Source organism: Pleurodeles waltl, chromosome 1_2 (genome assembly GCF_031143425.1).
Source record: "Pleurodeles waltl isolate 20211129_DDA chromosome 1_2, aPleWal1.hap1.20221129, whole genome shotgun sequence".
Classification (NCBI taxonomy): Eukaryota; Metazoa; Chordata; class Amphibia; order Caudata; family Salamandridae; genus Pleurodeles; species Pleurodeles waltl.
This window is the reverse complement of record NC_090437.1, coordinates 1,195,974,221-1,195,995,428: the sequence shown is the minus strand read 5'-3', so window position 1 is coordinate 1,195,995,428 and position 21,208 is coordinate 1,195,974,221. Positions and strand designations below refer to the sequence as shown.

General features: G+C 48.2%; 1 protein-coding gene across 2 annotated transcripts in view; it reads left to right on the top strand.

The window, feature by feature from the left end:
• The window catches only part of SH3BP2 (SH3 domain binding protein 2), a 190,700-nt gene that overhangs the window by 100,566 nt on the left and 68,926 nt on the right, over window positions 1-21,208 (top strand). Inside the window, exon 1 of one of the 2 annotated variants that reach the window (XM_069203578.1) lies at window positions 20,511-20,853. The exons of the other annotated variant lie outside the window; for it this stretch is intronic. Coding sequence (XP_069059679.1) covers window positions 20,798-20,853 — 56 coding nt within the window. The 5' untranslated portion in view covers window positions 20,511-20,797. Of the gene's footprint in view, window positions 1-20,510; window positions 20,854-21,208 lie in introns of those variants that run through there. 2 annotated transcript variants of the gene reach the window in all.

Below are 21,208 nucleotides of genomic sequence, written 5' to 3'. Positions count from 1 at the left end.
TACCAAACATGTCTAGGTTCGGAGTTACCATTATGTAGCTGGACATACGTAGTGACACGTAAAATGGCATCCCCGCACTCACGAAGTCCATGAAAATTAAGCTAGAGTTCATGGGGCACCTCTGCTTATGCAGGGGTGCCCTCACACACAGGTTCTTGCACCCTGCCCTCTGGGCTTGGAAGGTCTACCTTTAGGGGTGGCTTACAGTGACCTGGTGCTGTGACTTATAGTGAAAAGGGAGTATGCAACCTTTCATGTAGGCTGCAATGCCAGGCCTGCAGATACTTTGCTTGGGCTCCCTATCTGTAGCATAATACATGCTGCAGCCCATGGGGTACCCCTGGTGCCCTAATGCCCTTGGTACCATATACTAGGGACTTTATATTGGGCCAACCAAATTTAAAGGGAGAGAGGACAGTCACTGGGGTCCTGGTTACCAGAATCCCAGTGAGCACAGTCAAACACACTGACAAAGGCAAAAAGTAGGGGTAACTATGCTTAAAAGAGACTACTACTTTCCTACAGGTGGGACTCGGCAGGTTGCAGTCTATGAGACCGTCAAAATCTAAATTGGACGGACGGACTGCCAAGCTAACGGACAGGGTTTCTGTTGAAAAAGTAAAGGCAGACTTGTTGTTGCCAACATATAAATCAGGCCTAGAGGTACTGCTGGAAACTTTCCACATCCAGTCTGACGCCTTAGGAATATTCAAAAAGTGAGGAATCTGCGGCTAGATGGTCTCTACCAGAAAGAACATTACCGAAGGTAGTAACTTGTTCTTTAATGACACAGCAGAACTAACAACTACACAATTCAATGGGTACAACAGTCAAGGTTGCCAATGTAGTTGCATTAAACAATGAAGATACCCTTCTAGTTGGTATCCTCCCAGTATTCCCCTTATTCTCACTAGAGTCAAAATCCCAAATCCACAGTTTCCAACACACTATGGGTTTGTTTACGCATGATTTGGTGCAGGTAGAGATGGCCCAAATACTCTCACAGGTCAAATGTGAAACTTCATTCAAAGCAAAAAGACTTTGAATACGACTCTGCCATGCACACTTCGGGCCTGATTTAGAGTTTGACGGATGGGTTACTCCATCACAAACGTGACGGATATCTGGTCCGCCGTATTACAATTCCCATGGGATATAATGGGATTGTAATACAGTGGATGGGGTGACACAGTTACCCCATCCGCCAAACTCTAAATCAGACCATTAGTCTCTTGTCCTCGGGCATATTAGGTCCCACAAATGACCCTCTAGGTACTGGAGCAATACAGTCAGTGTGGTGGATGTGACCCAGGTTCCAGTCTTCACAGCAGCAATTCCTCTCCTGTAGAGACTATGCCAGCAGCCAGAGTTTGCATGGGTCATCGGTGAGTTGGTCTGTGCCGCAACACTTCTCTTCAGTGGCAGGAGTCCTCCAGTGGCAGGCGCATGCTCTGGTGTAGCATTTGCGGTGATGTCGTTCTAGCATTTGTAGTCTCTGAGCCAATCATGGCTTCCTGCTTCAGTGGAGAAACCGCTTTCACTAACAGTACCAGCAGTGGAGGCACCAGTCATAAGCCTGCATCAAACTGCTGGGTGACCTGGGGTACTCATTCCGATACGGTCTTGTGCAGCTCACGTGGAAACTGCGCAGAGCGAGTGGGCGGATCCATCTGTGACACAGGTCACTCTTGACTTTGCACTCCTGGCAAGTGAGCTTTCTCTGTGTATTTCTCAGGGCATGGACATGGCTGGACTTCTCCTCCTTGACAGTCCTTCCGGCCTGAAGGGCCAGGCTTACCCTTTCCCTTTCACAACAGTCAGGGTTATAGGAACTGCAGGGAGACCCTCCGTTCTCCCAACAGAAAGTCCAGCCCTCCGGTGACGTCCCCTCATCTCTGGAACACTGGCTGTGAGGCAGACACCAGCCCTGGATGCACAGCATCTCTCTGAGTAGTCTGCAGAGCACTCTTTTCCTTGGTCAAGAAGAACCTAGGTCTGGAACGAAGTGAGGTGGTTTGGATCCCACTTTCAGACTCCTTTTCCAGGCAAGGGATTGGCATGCACTGTCTAAGGTTACAGAACCAGATTGGTTTGTTCTTTCAAATATTCTTGAACTGCTATCCAGACAACTCTGCCTTTGTGCAATGTGATCGCACTCACAGCAGGACGGGCTGCGGCTAGATCCAGGCAGGAGTATCCAAATCATGGGCGCAGTGAAGTAGGAGATCTTAGCACATGGCTGTCATCCCGAAACAAACAAAAGGGAAGTGCCCTCACCTTGAACAACACAATCTGCAGTCAAACCCATCACCCGTATCATCTCTAAATTGCAGTGCTGAGGAAGAACTAATCAGTAGCTCTTTGCTAATAAAGTCCTCATTGAATATTTAAATGTGACCCTGCCTCTTTCTGCCCTCACTTCAGTGTCTTGATCTACACCCTCCAAATACATGAATATTGTCAATGCACTTCCACTGTTTGTAGGAAACTGCCCTCATCCTCAATCTTGTATGATGCTAAAACCAGGGTCTTTCACATGGTTGACACTGGCCTCAGTACTCTGATTGCTATAACACACAGTCCTACTACCATATATGTGCTACACACTCACTTCACATATATGCATTTGATATGCACTCAGGATGCCACTTCAAGGTTCAGGGTTTCACATAACAGCAGAACTTTACATGAGAGGAACCAGTAGGCTTGCCCCGCCTTAACGCAGTGAAAAAGGTTTAGTCACTCTATAGATTCAAATAAAACAGTATGCTGCCAGCACATCTTTATGTGATTCACCCAAAGCACGAATATAGTCCAATTTCCACTCTATTAGCCCACTTGGTGAGCCCCTCAAGGTCACCCCCTCCAGCCAAGCCTGCAACCTCTGAATCATCCTGGACGGACCCTGACCTCAGCATGAACCATCAGATCAACTCAAATCACCTCCACCTGCTTCTGCACCCTCCGCCTCCTATGCAAGACCTTCAAATGGATCCCTCTCGAACATAGAAAGACTGTCACACACGCCCTCATCACCAGCAGACTGGACTATGGCAACGCACTCTACACACGGAATCAACAAAAAACTCACCTGCAAATTGCAAAACATCCAGAACGCCGCCCCCATACTGATCCGTGACACTGCCATATTTCGCAACACCTACGTACACTGCACTGGCTCCCCATAGAGAAAAGAATCACTTTCAAGATCCTCACCCGCGCACACAAAGCCCTCCACAACACCGGACCAGCCTACCTGATCCAGCAACTAAACTTCCACGTACCCCTCGGGCCCTACGCTCAGCCCAGCTCTCTCTCGCAGAAGTACCCCGCATCAGGAAAACCAGAACAGGAGAACGCTCCTTCTCTTACCTCGCAGCCACCGCTTGGAACGCCGTACCCATCCACGTCAGACAAACCACCTCCCTCCCCAGCTTCACGAAGGAACTGAAGACCTGGCTTTTTTTAATCCACCTCACCGGTACATGCTACACTCCCCCATGCCTTGAGACCCTAACGGGTGAGTAGGTGTGCTTTATAAACACTGATTGATTGATAACCTGTATGCACCTCAGATTACCAGGAACACGCCTGGCAAACACAATAGACTAACATGAGTCCAGGGCCACTCAGAACGGAGTTATGAGTCCATACACCTCACTGTGCATGGGAGATTCCCCTCCCAACAATGGAGAAACTGCTTGGCACGCTTTGTGCCTGACCTGTTCATGGCCTCCATTGTAGGCCAGGAAGGTATGTTCTTGTATTCTCCAGTAGTTCAGGTCGACATGTTGTGGGCTATCCTGCGGCACGTAGAGGATGTTCAAAGATTCCCTCAAAGGTCTGGAAAACTTGCACAAACGCACTCTCCTGCGGAATGGCAAGGCATAAATGCACGGAGGCATTTTTAGAGGGGCTCCTGTGCTGGGTCTGTGTTAAAGAACTCTCCCGCAGATCACGGACCTCGTGCATGCGCTCTTATGCAGGAGGAAGGCTTTTTTATGGACTCAGTTACATTTTAAACCTTTCCTGCCACCTGTTCACTAGCAGTGGATTCCTTGATCACTGGTGCTACACATCAGGAGACGCAGCAGTGGTAGATCTTCAAGTGGGATTTACCGCAGCCTGTACAGGCATCCGTCACTCCTACCGGCTGTTCCGCAGCCGGTGAAGCCAAGTCCATGAGCTATCCTCGATAAGGGAATTACCCATCTCGGTCCTCGACCCGAGACCGTTGTAGTGCCGATTCGGGCAACAAAGCTCCCTACTCGGGGGAAAAAAACATAATTCATGGAAAAACTCGCCTTCACTACTCGTTCCCTCAGAAATCACCTGGTGAAACGAGGACCGGGAAAAATGCTCAAAACATGCAGTGATTAGTGCACAAAGTTCTGATTCCCCCTGCTATGCCCCATCCTGCAAACAAACAAAAATTATAACCGGTTAGTGATGTCGCTCCCAGGAATTACCGGAGTGTTTTATTATCTGAATGTACTAGCTTTGATACCACCGCCCCAAAAACCGGGCCACTCGCAGTCCTCGTTGTGTCGAGGCCAGTGACCCGTCTCGGACACCAGTGGGATTTTGCACCCGAGTCGGGATCAGTGCTTGGGTGCTATCACCGCACAGACTTGAGTGTTTTTCCTGCACGGATTTCATCGGTCCTCCATCCTGGCAAAATGATGTCCTATATAAGGGGGAAATGTTATAGGCGCACGGAAGATGCGTTTTACTTATTGGCTTTTCACGCGTATAGGCCTCCCCTTTACAGTTTCTGGTTGTTGCTGGCATCCTAGGCTGTGTGTTTGAAAGAAAAGGAACCGGCTGGGGATTTCAAGGCCTGTGGCTAGCCGAGGACGGACAGAAAAACCTCTTCCGCCTTCGAACGTCAGTCGCGCTGTACCTGGGAATAGAAACTCGTTGCGTTTTTATTTCCTTTCACGCTTGGGTCTCTCAGGACTGTGGATCTTGCATGTACGCAATGAAATATTTCTTCACCGCTCACTTTACGGATTTCTCACTCTTTTTACAGTGTCCCTGCATTTAATGGCCCTGATAGCTGGTGCGAATGCAGGTCTCTGAATTCTTCTTTTAAGTGGCGCCCCGCATCAAAATGTGGAATATTTGGCAGGACGTACCAGGGATCATAGCTAATTTTAGGTATTACTTCACAGCGCAATTACTTGCATGGTCTGTTCTTATAAATTATTTAAAATAAACCTAATCGACTTTGGCTCCGCCCAGACGAGTATTACCCTCTAACTCACGCAAATACCAGATGTACCATTCCGACTGATGTGGAATGAAGGCACTGGGGGGCTATTTTACTTCTCAAAAGTACACTAACTCACCACACATTTCAAGGTCTTTACTTCGTACATGCATTGTATACACAATCCAATAATTTCTTGGTTTGTTTTTCCATACTGTTTTACTCATAACTCAAAATGCAAGCCAGACGTGTTGGCTTTGCCAGTGCTTGTAGAGATTACTTTTTAGAATAATCCTAGTCTAGGGAATGGAGCTGGCCTTATTTTTCAGTGATAATCTACTATCAGTCAAACAGTACTTGTAGAGTGCGACTTGTCACCCGTGAGGGTGTCCAGGCGCTGAGGACCCTGCTGCGAAGAAGGATCGCGTGCGCAGCCTGGTTTCTTGAATTCAGGCAGCGCGGGTGCTGTCCGTAGGTGAGGGGGGAGTTCAATCTAGGATGTTGCGATGAGGGAGGAGAAGGAGCGTCCTCCACAGTTGCTATGGTGGATACAGGGATGTGAAGGAGGGAGAGGGAGGCAGAGCGTAGGTGTCTGGAGGGTTGGTGGAAGTTCAGTTGGTGGTTGATGTAATCTAGTCCCTGGTTGCAACTAGTTCTAGTCTCCAGCCTATGCTGGGTGAGAAGTGGTGCTTCATCGTAAGACATGGTCGTGGATTTACTATTATCCTTTGCACAAATAGTTCGGTAGGTGCAGTACAAGCGAATTAGAGTCCAAGATCCAGCATGACGTGGTAAGACCTTCAGCCATGACGGAAATGAGTTCCTAATCTATATTCTAGATTTGTTGACCTTAAGTTCACAGATCAGCTCTGGCTTTGAGGGCAGGCAGCTGATGAGGGCATGCACTTGCAGGTGATGTTTAGTTTTGTCCTTTACTGGGGTGGTGTACTGCTTCAGGCCCCTAACACTCTGCTGTCCTGTTGGCTTACAAAGCAGGCAAACCTCGCAGTAACCCCCTGAAGCAGCTGTTCTAGACTGTGACATTTGGCTGTCCTGGCACTCTGGTGAAAATTCTTGACCTCCACTGTCCTCCTTTGAGATGATGACCCTTCATTTAAGGTGGACTGCGCTTAGGCTGTGTCACCTTGGCAGAGCCCCAAACCTTGTGTCGCCGATTAGTCCTCTCTTCTCCAAATTACTTTGTTTGTGTGAGCTGGGGCTGGAGACATCAGCAACAAGATACTGTGATGGAGATACTCCAACTGCACCTATAATGAGGTTTCCCCTGCTATCCCTTCACTTACTGTTCATAATGTTTAAGAAAGGCTGAGCCAGGCAGCTTCACTCTTCCGTAATAGTCATGACCAAAGGAAAAGCCAGGAAGAGAATGTTCTTATTTTTTGGTGGGATTTGTATCATGAGCATTGATTCACCAGGCAAGAGTTCTTTATTTTAAATTACAAACAAAACTAGATACCCCTCCTAATGAAACTTTTTCTGGATGAGAACCATCTATCCAATGCTAGGATTCACAGACTTGAAGCCAGGCCCAAAGCTAAGGCTACATTTCAACATGATGGAAGTAGATGCGTTTGCCATTCTGGAGACGCATGATGAACTCAACCTGGAGCATCCATAACCTCATGAGACTAATGCTCCTAACATCCCTGGCCACCCAACAGAGCAGGAGGAGGACAGGCTAGGAGAGGACAGTCTGTCTCTATTTGATAGAAGTCATTTCCTACCAGACAGCCTGACCTTAACAAGTTCTGCCACTAGGTGGGACTGTAATAGACTTCTTTAATAGCCTCACACATCTTACTTATACTTCATGATACACTGTTCAGTTTCCTGCTGGTGAGCATCTTCTGCTCTGCAACAACACACAGGCTAGAACACTGCATCTCTCTTCCAGAAGAATAGGTGTCTATTTTGTGAGCTCAGCGACATAGCAGCCTGGTAAATTTATGAGGCCACCATGAAGGTCATATACTCGGTACCCCTTTATCTTGGATCTGTGTAATTCGGTGTCATGGTGCCTCGGTCTGTCTCTCCGAAAGCAGTGAGGTGCTAAAAAATAAGTTCATCAGTTTCACCAGGAGGCTAGCGCAGACTTTGTGTGAATTTATTTCCGTGTTCCCTTGCACGTGTCTCGCGAACCAAACCTCCCTTCCTCATTTTTTGTTGCAGGAGAGATAAGTAAAGTTTCGGAGCACTCAGAGGAAAGTCCCTTTTGATCACCCACCTCAGGCTTTTGCTCGGCGGGCGGGACTTGCAGCACTCTGGAAAGCCAGGAAGTCTGTGAACAAGATTATTGCGCTTGATGACCCCTGGAAACAGGAAGTTACAGAAAACCAGAGGAAACAAGTCACAGCCCCAGCTGCCCACATTCTCTGCGAGCAAGTTGAAGGACAGCGGTACCTTGAGCAGATACTGCTTGGTGTGATTTAGAAATGTGAACAACCTTGTCGCTAACTTCAGTTGGTGCAGAAAGATGCATTAGGGATATGTTCATCTTTTCAGCGGACGCGGATTAGAAAATGGCTTCTGTGAAAAGGTCGCGGTCCTTTGGGGCCACCATGCACAAGAAGGCGATGTGCTGCGCAGACACCAGGTCAGTACTTGTGTTGGGCTGTTTTTGACGGTTGAAGTTGACATGCTTGATTTACTGTAAAAAGAATGGGCGGCGTTTTGAGAACATTATCTAAAGGAAATCCGGCAATTGTTGTGGCTCGACCAGCAGTGAATTGTAGTTCTTCTCTTGTGGAAGTTGGACTGTGCTGCGAGAATGCAGTCTTACGTAGCAGAATCAATGTCTACCATGATAATGGCTGTTCTGTGGTTACAAGTGGGGTTTCAGATCAGAAAATTCCTTTAATATTGATTTTGAAAATTAGTATTTGAAAATTGCAGCTGTAAATCTTATTTTTTGCAGTTGTTCATATATTTGTGACTGCAAAAGGTTTCGTGAATGGAGCACCAGCACAATGGCTGTGGAGCTGGAGGACTTTGGTTCTGATCTCAGATTCTCAATCAATCTGTGTAAAAACCCTTTCCCCCGTTGTGAATATAACCCGGAACAAGCCAGCAGTGCCTGCTACACGTGTATTTAGTGGCATTTACGTGTAGAGGAAGCAGAGGTACAATCCTCACCTCGCACAGTGGTGTATGTCACACTGTACATCAGTGGATATCAGCTGAAAGGGCCATATTGAAACATCTTTTGAGGATTGGCTTGCACATTCGGCCTTTTGGGCAGTTATCAGGATATGGCACCTAGATACTCGAGCAAAAAGGCCTAAAACTAGACATTTTTAATTATTGGGAAGGACATTTGTCATTTTAAATATCCCCGAATTGCTATTTCTATTCTTAAGTATCTCTGATTGATTGATTTGTACTTTGACCTAGCAGAAAAAACATGACATGTTTTAAATAACCATCTGCATAAATATTGCATCCACGATATGGATCACAACAATATTATGAAGGTACCTACATTTTGAGTTGTGAATAGAAAATCTATACTCCTCTGTATATCGTTACATTGATGATATGCTTGTAGGCAACATTGTGGATAAAACATTGTACCATGATACTGTGGCGTGCAAGCGAAGATTCTGAAATAATTATTAATCCTATAATTTTATGCAGCTTTTCAGCAAGGTTATTACGTTTACTAACGGCACACTAATGTATACATATATGTCTCACCATAGTGCAGAACCCATACTGTGCATGCTCCAAGTGTGTGTACCTTCTACCAGCACAGTTGTAAAATCACGCGTTGATATCCAGCACGCAATGTGGGTGTTTTGAGCTACTCTGTTTGTTAAAAAAAAAAAAAAGTTGGCCATGTATTTTGATGGTTCTGTTGTACACTTTCTACGAAGTTCCAATTTCACAGTCCAGGAATGTTTGGCCGTCTTTATCTGTCTGGGAAGTTGTAAAGTTCTGCAGATCTCTAATGCACTTTGGGTTTTTTTCTGGAAAGGACAGCACTTTGTGGTGGCTCCACAAGGGGGGCACTTTGTTACCCAAATGCAGTATTGTGTAGCTTTACACATCCAGTAGTTTCAGCTTTATACCTAGACATGCTGCCTGCCTCATGATGTCGAGATCTGCGTCTAAATATACTGTCTGTCAAAGAGATGTCATTTAAACTCCAGGAAAGAGGTTATTATGGGATAGTGAATATGCCAAAAAGAGCACTTCTTAACTCAGGATTGAGAATTAGCCTTGTTGCTTCATTGACTGAAGACAGAATTCATCCCATCGTCTTGTCCTTTACTTGAGGCTGATATTTATTCCTGTTGTTTCCTTGACTCAAAATTGAGAATTAGCTCCATGATTTAATCATTGAATCAAGATTGATGGGTAGTCCCACTGTAACATCTCTGACTCGAGTTTTAGAATGTTTCCCATAGTCAGAACCTGATCCAAGATTGAGGATTCTGTGACTAAAGAGTGAGGGTTAGTCCCATGGTCACGTCCCTGATCCAAGATTGAGGAGTGGTCCCATTGTCTGATCCGTGACTAAAGAGTGAGGGTTAGTCCCATGGTCACATCCCTGATCCTAGATTGATGATAAATCCTATGGTCACAACCCTAATTCAGGATTGAGGATTAGTATGAATGGTCATATTCTTCACACAAGGTTGAAGGCTAGTCCCATTGTCTTGATTCAAGAATCTGACAGAGGACAGGTCCCATTGTTGAATGTTTGCAGAAATGCAACCAAGGCTATATCTGGGTCGCAACTGTGTGAGGTTTGGGAAACATTGTCTTGGTCTGCGGAAATGTTGAGGAAGCACTACAGGGCTCAAAAAAAGGAATGTCATTAGTTTTTTTTTTAGTTTTTTTTTTTTTTTACAGAGACCGTATTTTCTTCTTAAAAATCAAGAATTTGAAAAAGAACATTAAAATGTTTCACATAAATGTACTTTTATTACCTCCAGTACATTGTGGGGGCAGGTGAGAACATATATACTGGTGCCCTCCATGAAGACATCCCGCTCCATCTGCTAGAGCTGCTCAGTCTGATCAAAGCTCTCAGGGGACCACCGAGAGGATGGAAGGAAACAGGACTGTGGAGAGAAAGAACAGGAATCCCAGAACATGGGATTACCTGTACAGAATCAGGGCATCATCACTGCGTTCCCTTTCGTTGTTAGTTAGTTTCTCTTAAGGACATAACCAGAAGCATAGCAGACACTGATCATAAACCACAGGAAGGCAAACTCAATGCTGCACAGAATGCTGTGGTACAGTATTTAACAGGGACCCATGAAATACTAAAATATTTCACGTGTCCCTAACAATTATTAGTGTTATGGTCATTGCGACAGCCCCCGGACATTTAACCCTGCCAGGGCCTCTGGTACAGTTTGGTTATCGATGGGGACATTATGCAGTCGGGTTATCTAAATCATGCAGATGTTAATGGCAAATTATGCAGCAATATTGCAGCACATTCTCGGGCACCTTTGTTGTCCATTTGAGCTGGAAACAACATTTTTGATAAATCTGAAAATTGTGAGCGAGAGTACGTGAAAGTGAGGTGAATCCATAATTGTGCAGTAAATGCTGCAGCCACAGAATCGCACCATTCCACTGGCCCTAACCATTGTGCATTGTATATTTTAACAACAGTGGCTTCATCACACATCTACATCCTGCCCTCTCGCACTGTGCCTATACACTTGTATTACACCCTATTCCTGCAGGTCGGCAAAAACAAGTGCCTTTACGTCTTTGTTCCATCTGGTGCGTTTTCATCTCCAATCCAACCTCGCAACCCGTGCATCTATAACTACAATGCAGGTCGCTGGTGCATACATCCCACCCCCTTAGTGAGGCATCTATAACTGCACTGCAGGTCCCTGGTCCATACATCCCACCCCCTTAGTGAGGCATCTATAACTGTACTGCAGGTCCCTGGTCCATACATCCCACCCCCTTAGTGAGGCATCTATAACTGCACTGCAGGTCCCTGGTCCATACATCCCACCCCCTTAGTGAGGCATCTATAACTGCACTGCAGGTCCCTGGTCCATACATCCCACCCCCTTAGTGAGGCATCTATAACTGCACTGCAGGTCCCTGGTCCATACATCCCACCCCCTTAGTGAGGCATCTATAACTGCACTGCAGGTCCCTGGTCCATACATCCCACCCCCTTAGTGAGGCATCTATAACTGCACTGCAGGTCCCTGGTCCATACATCCGACACCCTAAGTGAGGCATTTATAACTGCATTACAGGTTCCTGGTCCATACATCCCACCCCCTAAATGAGGCATCTATAACTGCACTGCAGGTCCCTGGTCCATACATCCGACCCCCCCTAAATGAGGCATCTGTAACTGCACTGCAGGTCCCTGGTCCATACATCCGACCCCATTAATGAGGCATTTATAACTGCATTACAGGTTCCTGGTGCATACATCCCATCCCCTAAATGAGGCACCTATAACTGCACTGCAGGTCCCTGGTCCATACATCCCACCCCCTTAGTGAGGCATCTATAACTGCACTGCAGGTCCCTGGTCCATACATCCCATCCACCTAAATGGGGCATCTGTAACTGCATTGCAGGATCATGGTCCATACATACCACCCCCTAAATGAGGCATCTGCAACTGCACTGCAGGTTCCTGGTGCATACATCCCACCCCCTAATGAGGCATCTATAACTGCATTGCAGGTTCCTGGTCCATACATCCCACCCCCTTAATGAGGCATTTATAACTGCACTGCAGGTTCCTTGTGCATACATCCCACCCCCTAATGAGGCATCTATAACTGCATTGCAGGTTCCTGGTCCATACATCCCACCCCCTTAATGAGGCATTTATAACTGCACTGCAGGTCCCTGGTCCATACATCCCACCCCCTTAATGAGGCATTTATAACTGCACTGCAGGTTCCTTGTGCATACATCCCACCCCCTAATGAGGCATCTATAACTGCATTGCAGGTTCCTGGTCCATACATCCCACCCCCTTAATGAGGCATTTATAACTGCACTGCAGGTCCCTGGTCCATACATCCCACCCCCTTAATGAGGCATTTATAACTTCACTGCAGGTTCCTGGTCCATACATCCCACCCCCTAAATGAGGCATCTATAACTGCATTACAGGTTCCTGGTGCATACATCCCACCCCCTAATGAGGCATCTATAACTGCATTGCAGGTTCCTGGTCCATACATCCCACCCCCCTAAATGAGGCATTTATAACTGCTTTGCAGGTTCCTGGTCCATACATCCCACCCCCCTAAATGAGGCATTTACATCCGCATCCCATCCTACTAATCCAGCTGTGTCCAGGACCCCATCTTCCGAGCACTGCTGCAGTGTGCATCCTGTCCAGTGTCTCTATGCCCATACCACACCCTCTCCCCAAAGTGGGTGATGTCTTCATCTGTGCCACCCGAGCCATAATTTTGCTGCCCTCCCTCCCTGTACCCCAAGGTCCGCTTCCCATCGGGCTTACCCATGCATGTAGGTCAACGTTCAACCAATCTACGTCCGGACCTTCATAACCCCTCAAAGTTGTTTTTGACAAAATCGTCACATTACTCAGCAAGTATGTCTTAAATGTGCAAGTCGCAAACTTAGATTTTTCAGTCATGTGCAATAATGATAGAAACTCATTTTAGTTGAAGACACAGACCATGAAGCCTATTAGGGCCATTGGACGAATTTGTTTCCAGCTACATCAGATTTCCAGTTGTCACAGGAGCGATCGTACCTACCTGGTGCATTGGACACATGGTAATGGTGTTTTTGCATTATGGGTAGTTGAGATCTACAGTGAACTGCACTTGCCACATATATAGGTGTGTGTGCGTATGTATGTATATATATGTATATATATATTTTTTTTGTGAAATGTGACTTAGTATATGCACTGCCAGTAATCCGCTCTGCTCCTGCAAGCCAGTGCACAACACGGTTTATCACGCTCTCTTTGATGCCATAGCGTTGACTCCGACCTGCTGACAGGTAGGGAAAATAGAATATTTACATTTCTGCTGTGTGATCCTGCAGCAGGACACTTGCAAGCCCCATACATGACAATTGTCCCGATTCAGGTTAATGTTATGTTTTTTTTAAATATCCCATGCTGCTTCCGTCGTGTGCACGCCCGGCCCCACGCGTGAGTCGGTGACGGGAAAGGAGCTCCCGGGCTCATGGGCTTGCTCACATACACATTTCTCAAGGGTGAAAGTACCTTTACTTTCACGCGTTATTCCCTCGGCTCGTGCTGAAAGTCGGGCCTTGGAGGGGTAGGCAGGTGTGTCTTCGAGGCTATATATAGCCGTCTCTCACCGCCCACGGCCTCTGGTGCCTCGGACTTCCTCAAGCCTCGTATAAATGGCTCTTAGAGGAGGCGGGCCTGAGGCCGCCCGCTCTCCGCCAGGAGTCTCCGGCCCTCCGAAGAGGCGGCAGGCCAGGTGAGTGCGCGCCTGGGATGGCACCGCAGCCGCGCACCGCTGGGCGGACGGAGCTCCCCACTTGTGGTAGCTCCAGGACAGCCCACAGTGGGCAGCACTGGAGCAGCTCATGTGTGCTGGCGCTGGAGCGCGTCACCTGTGGCAGCGCTGGAGCTGGTCACCAGCACTGGAGGCAGCTCACCTGTGGTAGCACTGGAGGCAGCTCACCTGTGGTAGCACTGCGGCATCTGACCTGTGGTAGCACTGCGGCATCTGACCTGTGGTAGCACTGCGGCATCTGACCTGTGGTAGCACTGCGGCATCTGACCTGTGGTAGCACTGCGGCATCTGACCTGTGGTAGCACTGCGGCATCTGACCTGTGGTAGCACTGCGGCATCTGACCTGTGGTAGCACTGCGGCATCTGACCTGTGGTAGCACTGCGGCATCTGACCTGTGGTAGCACTGCGGCAGCTCACCTGTGGTACCACTGCGGCAGCTCACCTGTGGTGGCACCGGAGCAGCTCACCTGTGGTGGCACTGCGGCATCTCACCTGTGGTGGCACTGCGGCAGCTCACCTGTGGTGGCACTGGAGCATCTCACCTGTGGTGGCACTGGAGCATCTCACCTGTGGTGGCACTGGAGCATCTCACCTGTGGTGGCACTGCGCCATCTCACCTTTTGATAGCACTGCGCCATCTCACCTTTTGATAGCACTGCGCCATCTCACCTTTTGGTAGCACTGCGGCATCTCACCTTTTGGTAGCACTGCGGCATCTCACCTTTTGGTAGCACTGCGGCATCTCACCTTTTGGTAGCACTGCGGCATCTCACCTTTTGGTAGCACTGCGGCATCTCACCTGTGGTAGCACTGCAGCATCTCACCTGTGGTAGTGCTGCAACTGCTTTCCCGGGTCTGCACTGGGGAGCATTTCACTTGTGGTAGCACTGCTGCATCTCACCTGTGGTGGCACTGCGGCCTCTCACCTGTGGTGGCACTGCGGCCTCTCACCTGTGGTGGCACTGCGGCCTCTCACCTGTGGTGGCACTGCGGCCTCTCACCTGTGGTGGCACTGCGGCCTCTCACCTGTGGTGGCACTGCGGCCGCTCACCTGTGGTGGCACTGCGGCAGCTCACCTGTGGTGGCACTGCGGCAGCTCACCTGTGGTAACAATGTGCATCTGACCTGCGGTGGCACTGCGGCATCTGACCTGCGGTGGCACTGCGGCATCTGACCTGCGGTGGTAGAACTGCGGCATCTCACCGGTGGTAGAACTGCGGCATCTCACCGGTGGTAGCACTGGATCAGCTCACCTGTGGTAGCACTGGATCAGCTCACCTGTGGTTCCTCTGCTCTGCTAGCGTGAACCTTCTTGATTTGTTAGGACGTCTCAGAAGCTGCCTAGTGTAAATAACAATTTCCTCTTGCTGCTATATCCTCTCTCTGTCTCGCTCTCACCCGCTCTTATAAGAGTAGGACCATCTGCCATCAAGGCTGGGCACCTCACTGGCCTTAGAGGACCAAAGTGGACCTAACACAGGAAGGAATTTCAGAGTTTGATTATAAATAAAATATTTGACTTGTACCCTGTACCTAGGCACTATATACCATGTGTCACCTTTACTTAAGTATTAGTTGTATAATGTATAAAAGGTTTTAATACTAAATGATTAAGAACTATCACTCGGTAAACGCACACAGAGTTTGCTGAAACTAAAACCAACTCATGTAAGAGAACATTATGGGCAAAACACTGCAATTCGTTTGTTGGGTATTAGAGTGAGTGCATTTATTGAGAACAGTAAAATTCCAGAATTTTACTATTCTGGAAATAAAAGCTGAAAAACAACGTAAACATTGTTTGAAACGGTAACACCCATTGTTGAGCCCTGTTTTGGGGAAAAAGGCCTCATTCCTCAATTCTCTTCCCTAGAGAGCCTGATGACTGTGTCACCCGTTCTAAGTCTCTAATCTGTCCGCCTCTTGAGGGGTTTCTGATCTCCACTCAAAAAAGTCAGATGCTGATCCAAAAACCAAACTCATCCTCGCCCTAGAAACGTGACCGCAAACAGACTAGAATTGTTTGGTCCTATAAGAGGAGTCCACTCTCCGATCCCAAACACATTGAAGACTATCGCAATGGCTAACATACCCAAAAGCATCCTTGAAGAAGCCTCGGGCCTGCACGTTAGAGGACGCGAAACGTGTTGTCTGGTAACCATTTTCTAAGGATTGTGCACCTAAAAAATTAATGCTTTTTGTTTTCAATTCTAAAGAAAATGTTCTCGCTCTTTCTTCTCTCTTTCAATCAGTCATGAAATGTGGTTGTGATGATACCTAATGAAGGGTGTCTAGCATTCAAACTGTAACAGTTGCTAAACTGTGGCGCAGTAGGGCCTATGCTCCTCCCTAATGTACGTAAGTGGTAGTTACCACAGGTTACAGGATAGTGTGCTGGCACTGTATGTCCGACCTATAGTAAATTGACTCCTTCAAACGTGTTTTCTTTTTCTGTAATAATTTCCTCTACACGTGTATTGCTGCCCCCCCCCCTAGCCCCACGGGTGCTGATGCCCAGTGCAGCTTCGAACTCCGGACGCTGCAGTATTTGGTTGCGGTGTTTAAATCGCTCAATATTTCTGCAGCCGCACGTGCGACGTGGTCAGAGTGTAAACCGGAGAGAGGCTGCGCCTATCTGCAGTAGAATCCACTCGTGGCAGAAGGGGGGATGAGGCCACCAGGCCAGCAGAGGCCTCCCACCAGAGCAGAGAGATCGAAGCACCCCTACCCCCCTGCTCTGGGCTGAGAGGAGATCTCGGCCCGGGCCCAGAAGGTCAGTCCCTCTCTGAGGCGCGCAGACTGAGGGGACTTTGAATACCAATAGAATCGAGTTGGCCATCAGGTGACCGGTGCTGCTGAAGTTGCTCCCAACGCTGGGCGCGTCAAGCCGCTTTTGCTTCAGGCCTGACTGGTGAGTTTGGCCCTTTCTTCATCTGTTTGAGGGGTGTTTTTGTTTTCGAGTGGGCGGGGTGGTGGTGCATGCAAGTGGGCATCATCCGTGCCCTTCCTGTGTGATCTCTGTCGGGCTGCAGTCTCACACCTGGCTTTTTTTAACTGCAGACTCACTAACGAAAATTAAGCTGCAGTGCTGTTTTCCTGTAAATTGTACGTTTTTCCCCTGCTGTGTGTTTGATTCATACACATGCCGCAGCCGACGTCGCCTGAGTGATTGCTTCAGATGTGTATTTTTAATAAGGGGCGGCTGTCAAATCCAGGTAACCGCAAAGTTAGGCTTTTAAAAGCGATATTGGCCAATGTAAATGCCACTGGGGGCTCCCAGCGGATCTTCGAGCCATTTCCCCGGACTAAACCTCTCCCTTTGCACCCCTAACGAAGCTCCCCGTCCCCCTCTCTCCGGCAGTGTTTCATTCTTTCTGCCTGTGCATTTTTGTTTGCACGATCGCCTTGTCAGTGAGCGCTGGGAGGAGGTTAGGCACTGTGAATGAAAAATGCAGACATGTTTAGGCGAACGAGGTTTATCTGACGAGTACATCTAACTGCAGAATCGCCACCCTAGGCCTGCCCCCCGGAAATCAGACTGGTTGGAATCTTTTCTTCCCAAGCAGAAACTCTCCAGCGCCGCCAGAATGTAATGTGATACTATTATAATAATTAGAAATTCAGACACGATGTGTTGGATGACTCTATAAAAATGTGAAAACCACCACATCTGAGGTGGCACAAAGCACGCTTTAGGGATTTTTCTCACATTGTTGGAAAACAGCTGGTTCTGCGGACCGTAATCCCCTTCACTGGGGGCACAGCAGGTGGATGTGAACTATGATCGTATTTATTCACCCATCCCAAATGCCAAGCATTGATCAAAGGCCAGACACCAGCTTCGCCTCAGACCAACCCCCAGTCATACAGCCGTAGAGAAAATCACCAATCTAGTAATGCCAGAAAAGGCAGACAGTTCCTGAAAAGGACCGCTAGAGGGCGTGACAGCCACTGGTGTGCATGCCCTCCCCCGCCTGCTGCATGATTACCGCTGGGATGAACCTCAATATTAACTAAATACATTGGTGTTATCTTTAAGCGGTGGATCCCATCCACTGCAAAGGGTTGTCCGGGGCATGGCTTGCCGAGCCTCGCCGTGCATTGCCATGAAGGATAGATATGTTTGTTAGTTTTCCAGTTCGATCATTCTAGTCTTAAAGGGGAAGTCCAGTGTCCTGATACCTAAGGCTCACAGAACGGAAGGAAAATAATCCATGAAAAATGCTTTGCAACAACCTTAACCTCCGCCCCCACCCCAACCCCACCCGTTTCATCTGCCATATGTCCCATCACCAGGCTATGGTAATTTTCAAGGCACACTCAGAATAGCTTTCAATTTGGATAGCTTCATAGTCCTAAACTGCCCCTTTGCACTGCGACAAATGGATGGCATGCCGCTGACAGAGGCCATGCGGCTCCTCCACGGAACTGTGCTCAAAGTGTGGGGACCAAACCCCCATCGTAACTCGTCCAAGGCCATCCAACCCCTAAGGGTTGTTGCTGTGCAAACCTTGACCATGGGATCATTATAGTACTCCTGAATGTACATTTTCAAGCATGGGATATTGAACTGTAAAGATGGCAAGTCCAGGCCTGCCAACTCACACGGTGCCACCATGTGTCACACGGTATTCGTCACTCTTCACGCGGCCACCTGGTGAAGTGCACATATCGCGTGGTGAGCACTAGGTGAGCTGCAAACCCTGTGCACAGGCCGAGTTTCCAGGTCAACTGTGGAGGCTCAGCATAGATAATCCTCAGTGACTGAAATCATATCATCATATCATATCATATCATATATCCTATCATATCCCCAGGCAAAGGAGTTGGGGTTTTTGGGAAGGGTGGGAGTGGGTATTTTCGCCAGAGGAGCACAAGGCCTTCAGGCATTGACTGACTTTAGGCCCTGCGCCCTCTCACAAAGGGTGAAAATCTGTTCAGAGGGGGCAGTTCTGCAATTTGCAAGTCGTCTTTAACTATTACCAAAGGTTGCTGCTTTGCAGAGAGTTTTTGTTACTTCAAATTGTTGGTATTATCTGTATGTATGTTTCTGTGACTAGTTGGAAGCCAGGAGCTGTTTTAATTATGGAATTCAATGGAAAACTCATCCCTGTGGCTGCGTTGAAGATCTCTCACGTATGAAGTATATTGACAAAATGTGTTCAAGAGAACCAGAGGCATCAGATTAACTCTAGGACCTTCTGAAGGAAATGCTGCCCTCAGTGGAAACTTGAGAGATGCCTTCATCTTCTCCGATTTCAAGGAAATCCGCCAGAAGCTGTGATGTAAATTCTCTTCTGACTTGCAACCCCAAAGTACTTATTTTTGGCTGTAAAGTTAAGGCTGTTTTGCAGGGCCGTAGAAGCGACTGATCCTCCAAATCCGAGGCAGAGGCTTGTTTTTCTGGGCTCTCTCTCAGTCCTGCCAAGCTGACTGAGTAAATAAACTTTGGCTCACTCTCTTCCAGGCCCACGTTGTTTCCTATAAGCCAGAAGAGGAAATAGAGTTCACGCTGCGTGATGCTGAAGGGACATGATCAAACTAAAAAAAAAAACACCAGGGCGCGCGCTTTGGACAATCTCTATTCACGCGCACCAGAATACTAGAAAATGTCCCCAGATCCTGCCATTGCCTCAGTTCCAGCTGCAGAGATGTTCAGGGCCTGCCCTCGTCCTTCCGCAACCCTGGTGTGGGTCTAGCTACGCTGCTTCCGAGGCTCTGGAAGCAAGATACGGAAGTATCTCCACTGAGGGGTTGTTTCTGCAGCTCGAGCACTGGCCTGCCTTTGACCGACGCGAGAAGGTACCAGAGGTGCAAAGTAACAACACCTTGCGGCTGTGAGTCTTTCTTCCATCTCTATGGGTATGGCTTGCATGGAGTGTCGCGCTGTGATTGCGGGCGACTATGCTTTGTAACTTAAAGATGGCTTTAAATGTTGCTGTCAGGATTGCTTTGGCGATGCACTTGTGAACTACAATTAGAGAACTTATGGTATTGAATCTTTCATCTCTACAGAACTTCACTCTTCGAGGTTGTTTGTGATATAAATTGCTCTGTGTATTGAAGTGTTACTGAGGCTTCTGAGCCCATTGGTAGGGCTCCCTCTCTGTACACCCAGTGTTTGTCACTCTGCAGAGGGTTCAGAGGGCGGTTAAGTACGGTTTTGGGACAAACACAGCTGTGTTTTTTAGTCCTACCCATGCACGCAGCTGGTGCAATGCCCGGCGAATTTCAAAGCAAATGGGCCTTGCGGTACAAGATCCTGCGTGCTTGTGTGTCACACTTGGCACCACAAATGATGACGCCAACAGTGTAGCACGGGTCATCCATGAGAGCCGGCCTCCTGCCCCACAACACGGACCCCACAAAGCTCTGTACGCAGCCGCGTTGAGCAGTTTCGTTAATTTTCCACTGGCTGGTGTGGTACAGAATCGGGCCACAATTTCCTTTTGAGCGTTGATCATATTAATAGGATATGTCAATAATGAACAGTGCAAGATTTCCCAGAGCCCTTGAGACATGGGTCTGTTTTTGTTAAAATCTCTGCTGCAGACAGTCGTGCACGTGAAGCATAAACCTATAAATCAGGGGGCGAAATAAAGCCCTTGAGCTGGAACAGTGGCATCGTTCTGCTTAAGGCGCCAGTCTGTATTTTTCTCTGTTGTCCTCTCCCTCCTTCGTTTGTTTCGATGGAGAGTTCCGCCGGTGCCCCCGGGCAGTTGCTTAGCGAGCCTCTGCCATGCGCTGAAACCCCAGATCTGCCCCCGAGCTGCGACGTCAGAGGCCAGAAGCGGGAGTCTAACGAGGCCTCAGATAAAGCCGCCTTGTCTGAGAACTGAAGGTCAAAGTTAACCTTCCGTTCACTGCTCTGAGTTCCAATAAGTTTAATCGCTGCCTCCGAGGAGGAGCAGTGCCCGTGGTGTACCAGGCCTCTGTGGACGTCACTCGGGAGTCAGGCTGCACGACAGCTCCGGATTTACTTTTTCAAGCGCTGGAAAGGCTTCATGGCGCTGTCTGACAACAGGCATCCGAAACTCTGGACGCAGCTGGCCAGGAAGGAAAGGTGGTTGCTGTAGAGGACAGATGTGGAGAGGAAAGGCGTCCCAAACATCCGCACATTGGACTCCAAATACTGAGAGGTACACGCTGCTTTGGGTCATTTCTTTCCCAGGCCCATTACTAAATATTTCCTGTAAATTCTAGTAAGAGGAGAAAAGTGTCAAGGAGTGGCGCTAGTTGAGCATGTCTGGTTGAAGGCGCTGTGCAAGCGATAAGCGCTATATTCTCTCGACTGATAGCCCGAGCGAGCATGTGGCAGGTTCCGGTCTTTCCTTCCTTGTCGTGCGTTCTTCTGGTGGGTGTAAATCATTCAGGTCATTAGCAACGGGAGTAAAACGGCAACTTTCACCAGGAGCGCGGAGATGTTCAGGATTTATGCACTGCCGGAAATAGAAACATACAAGCACAGGTACTCACTGCCTCAGAGTACCCGTG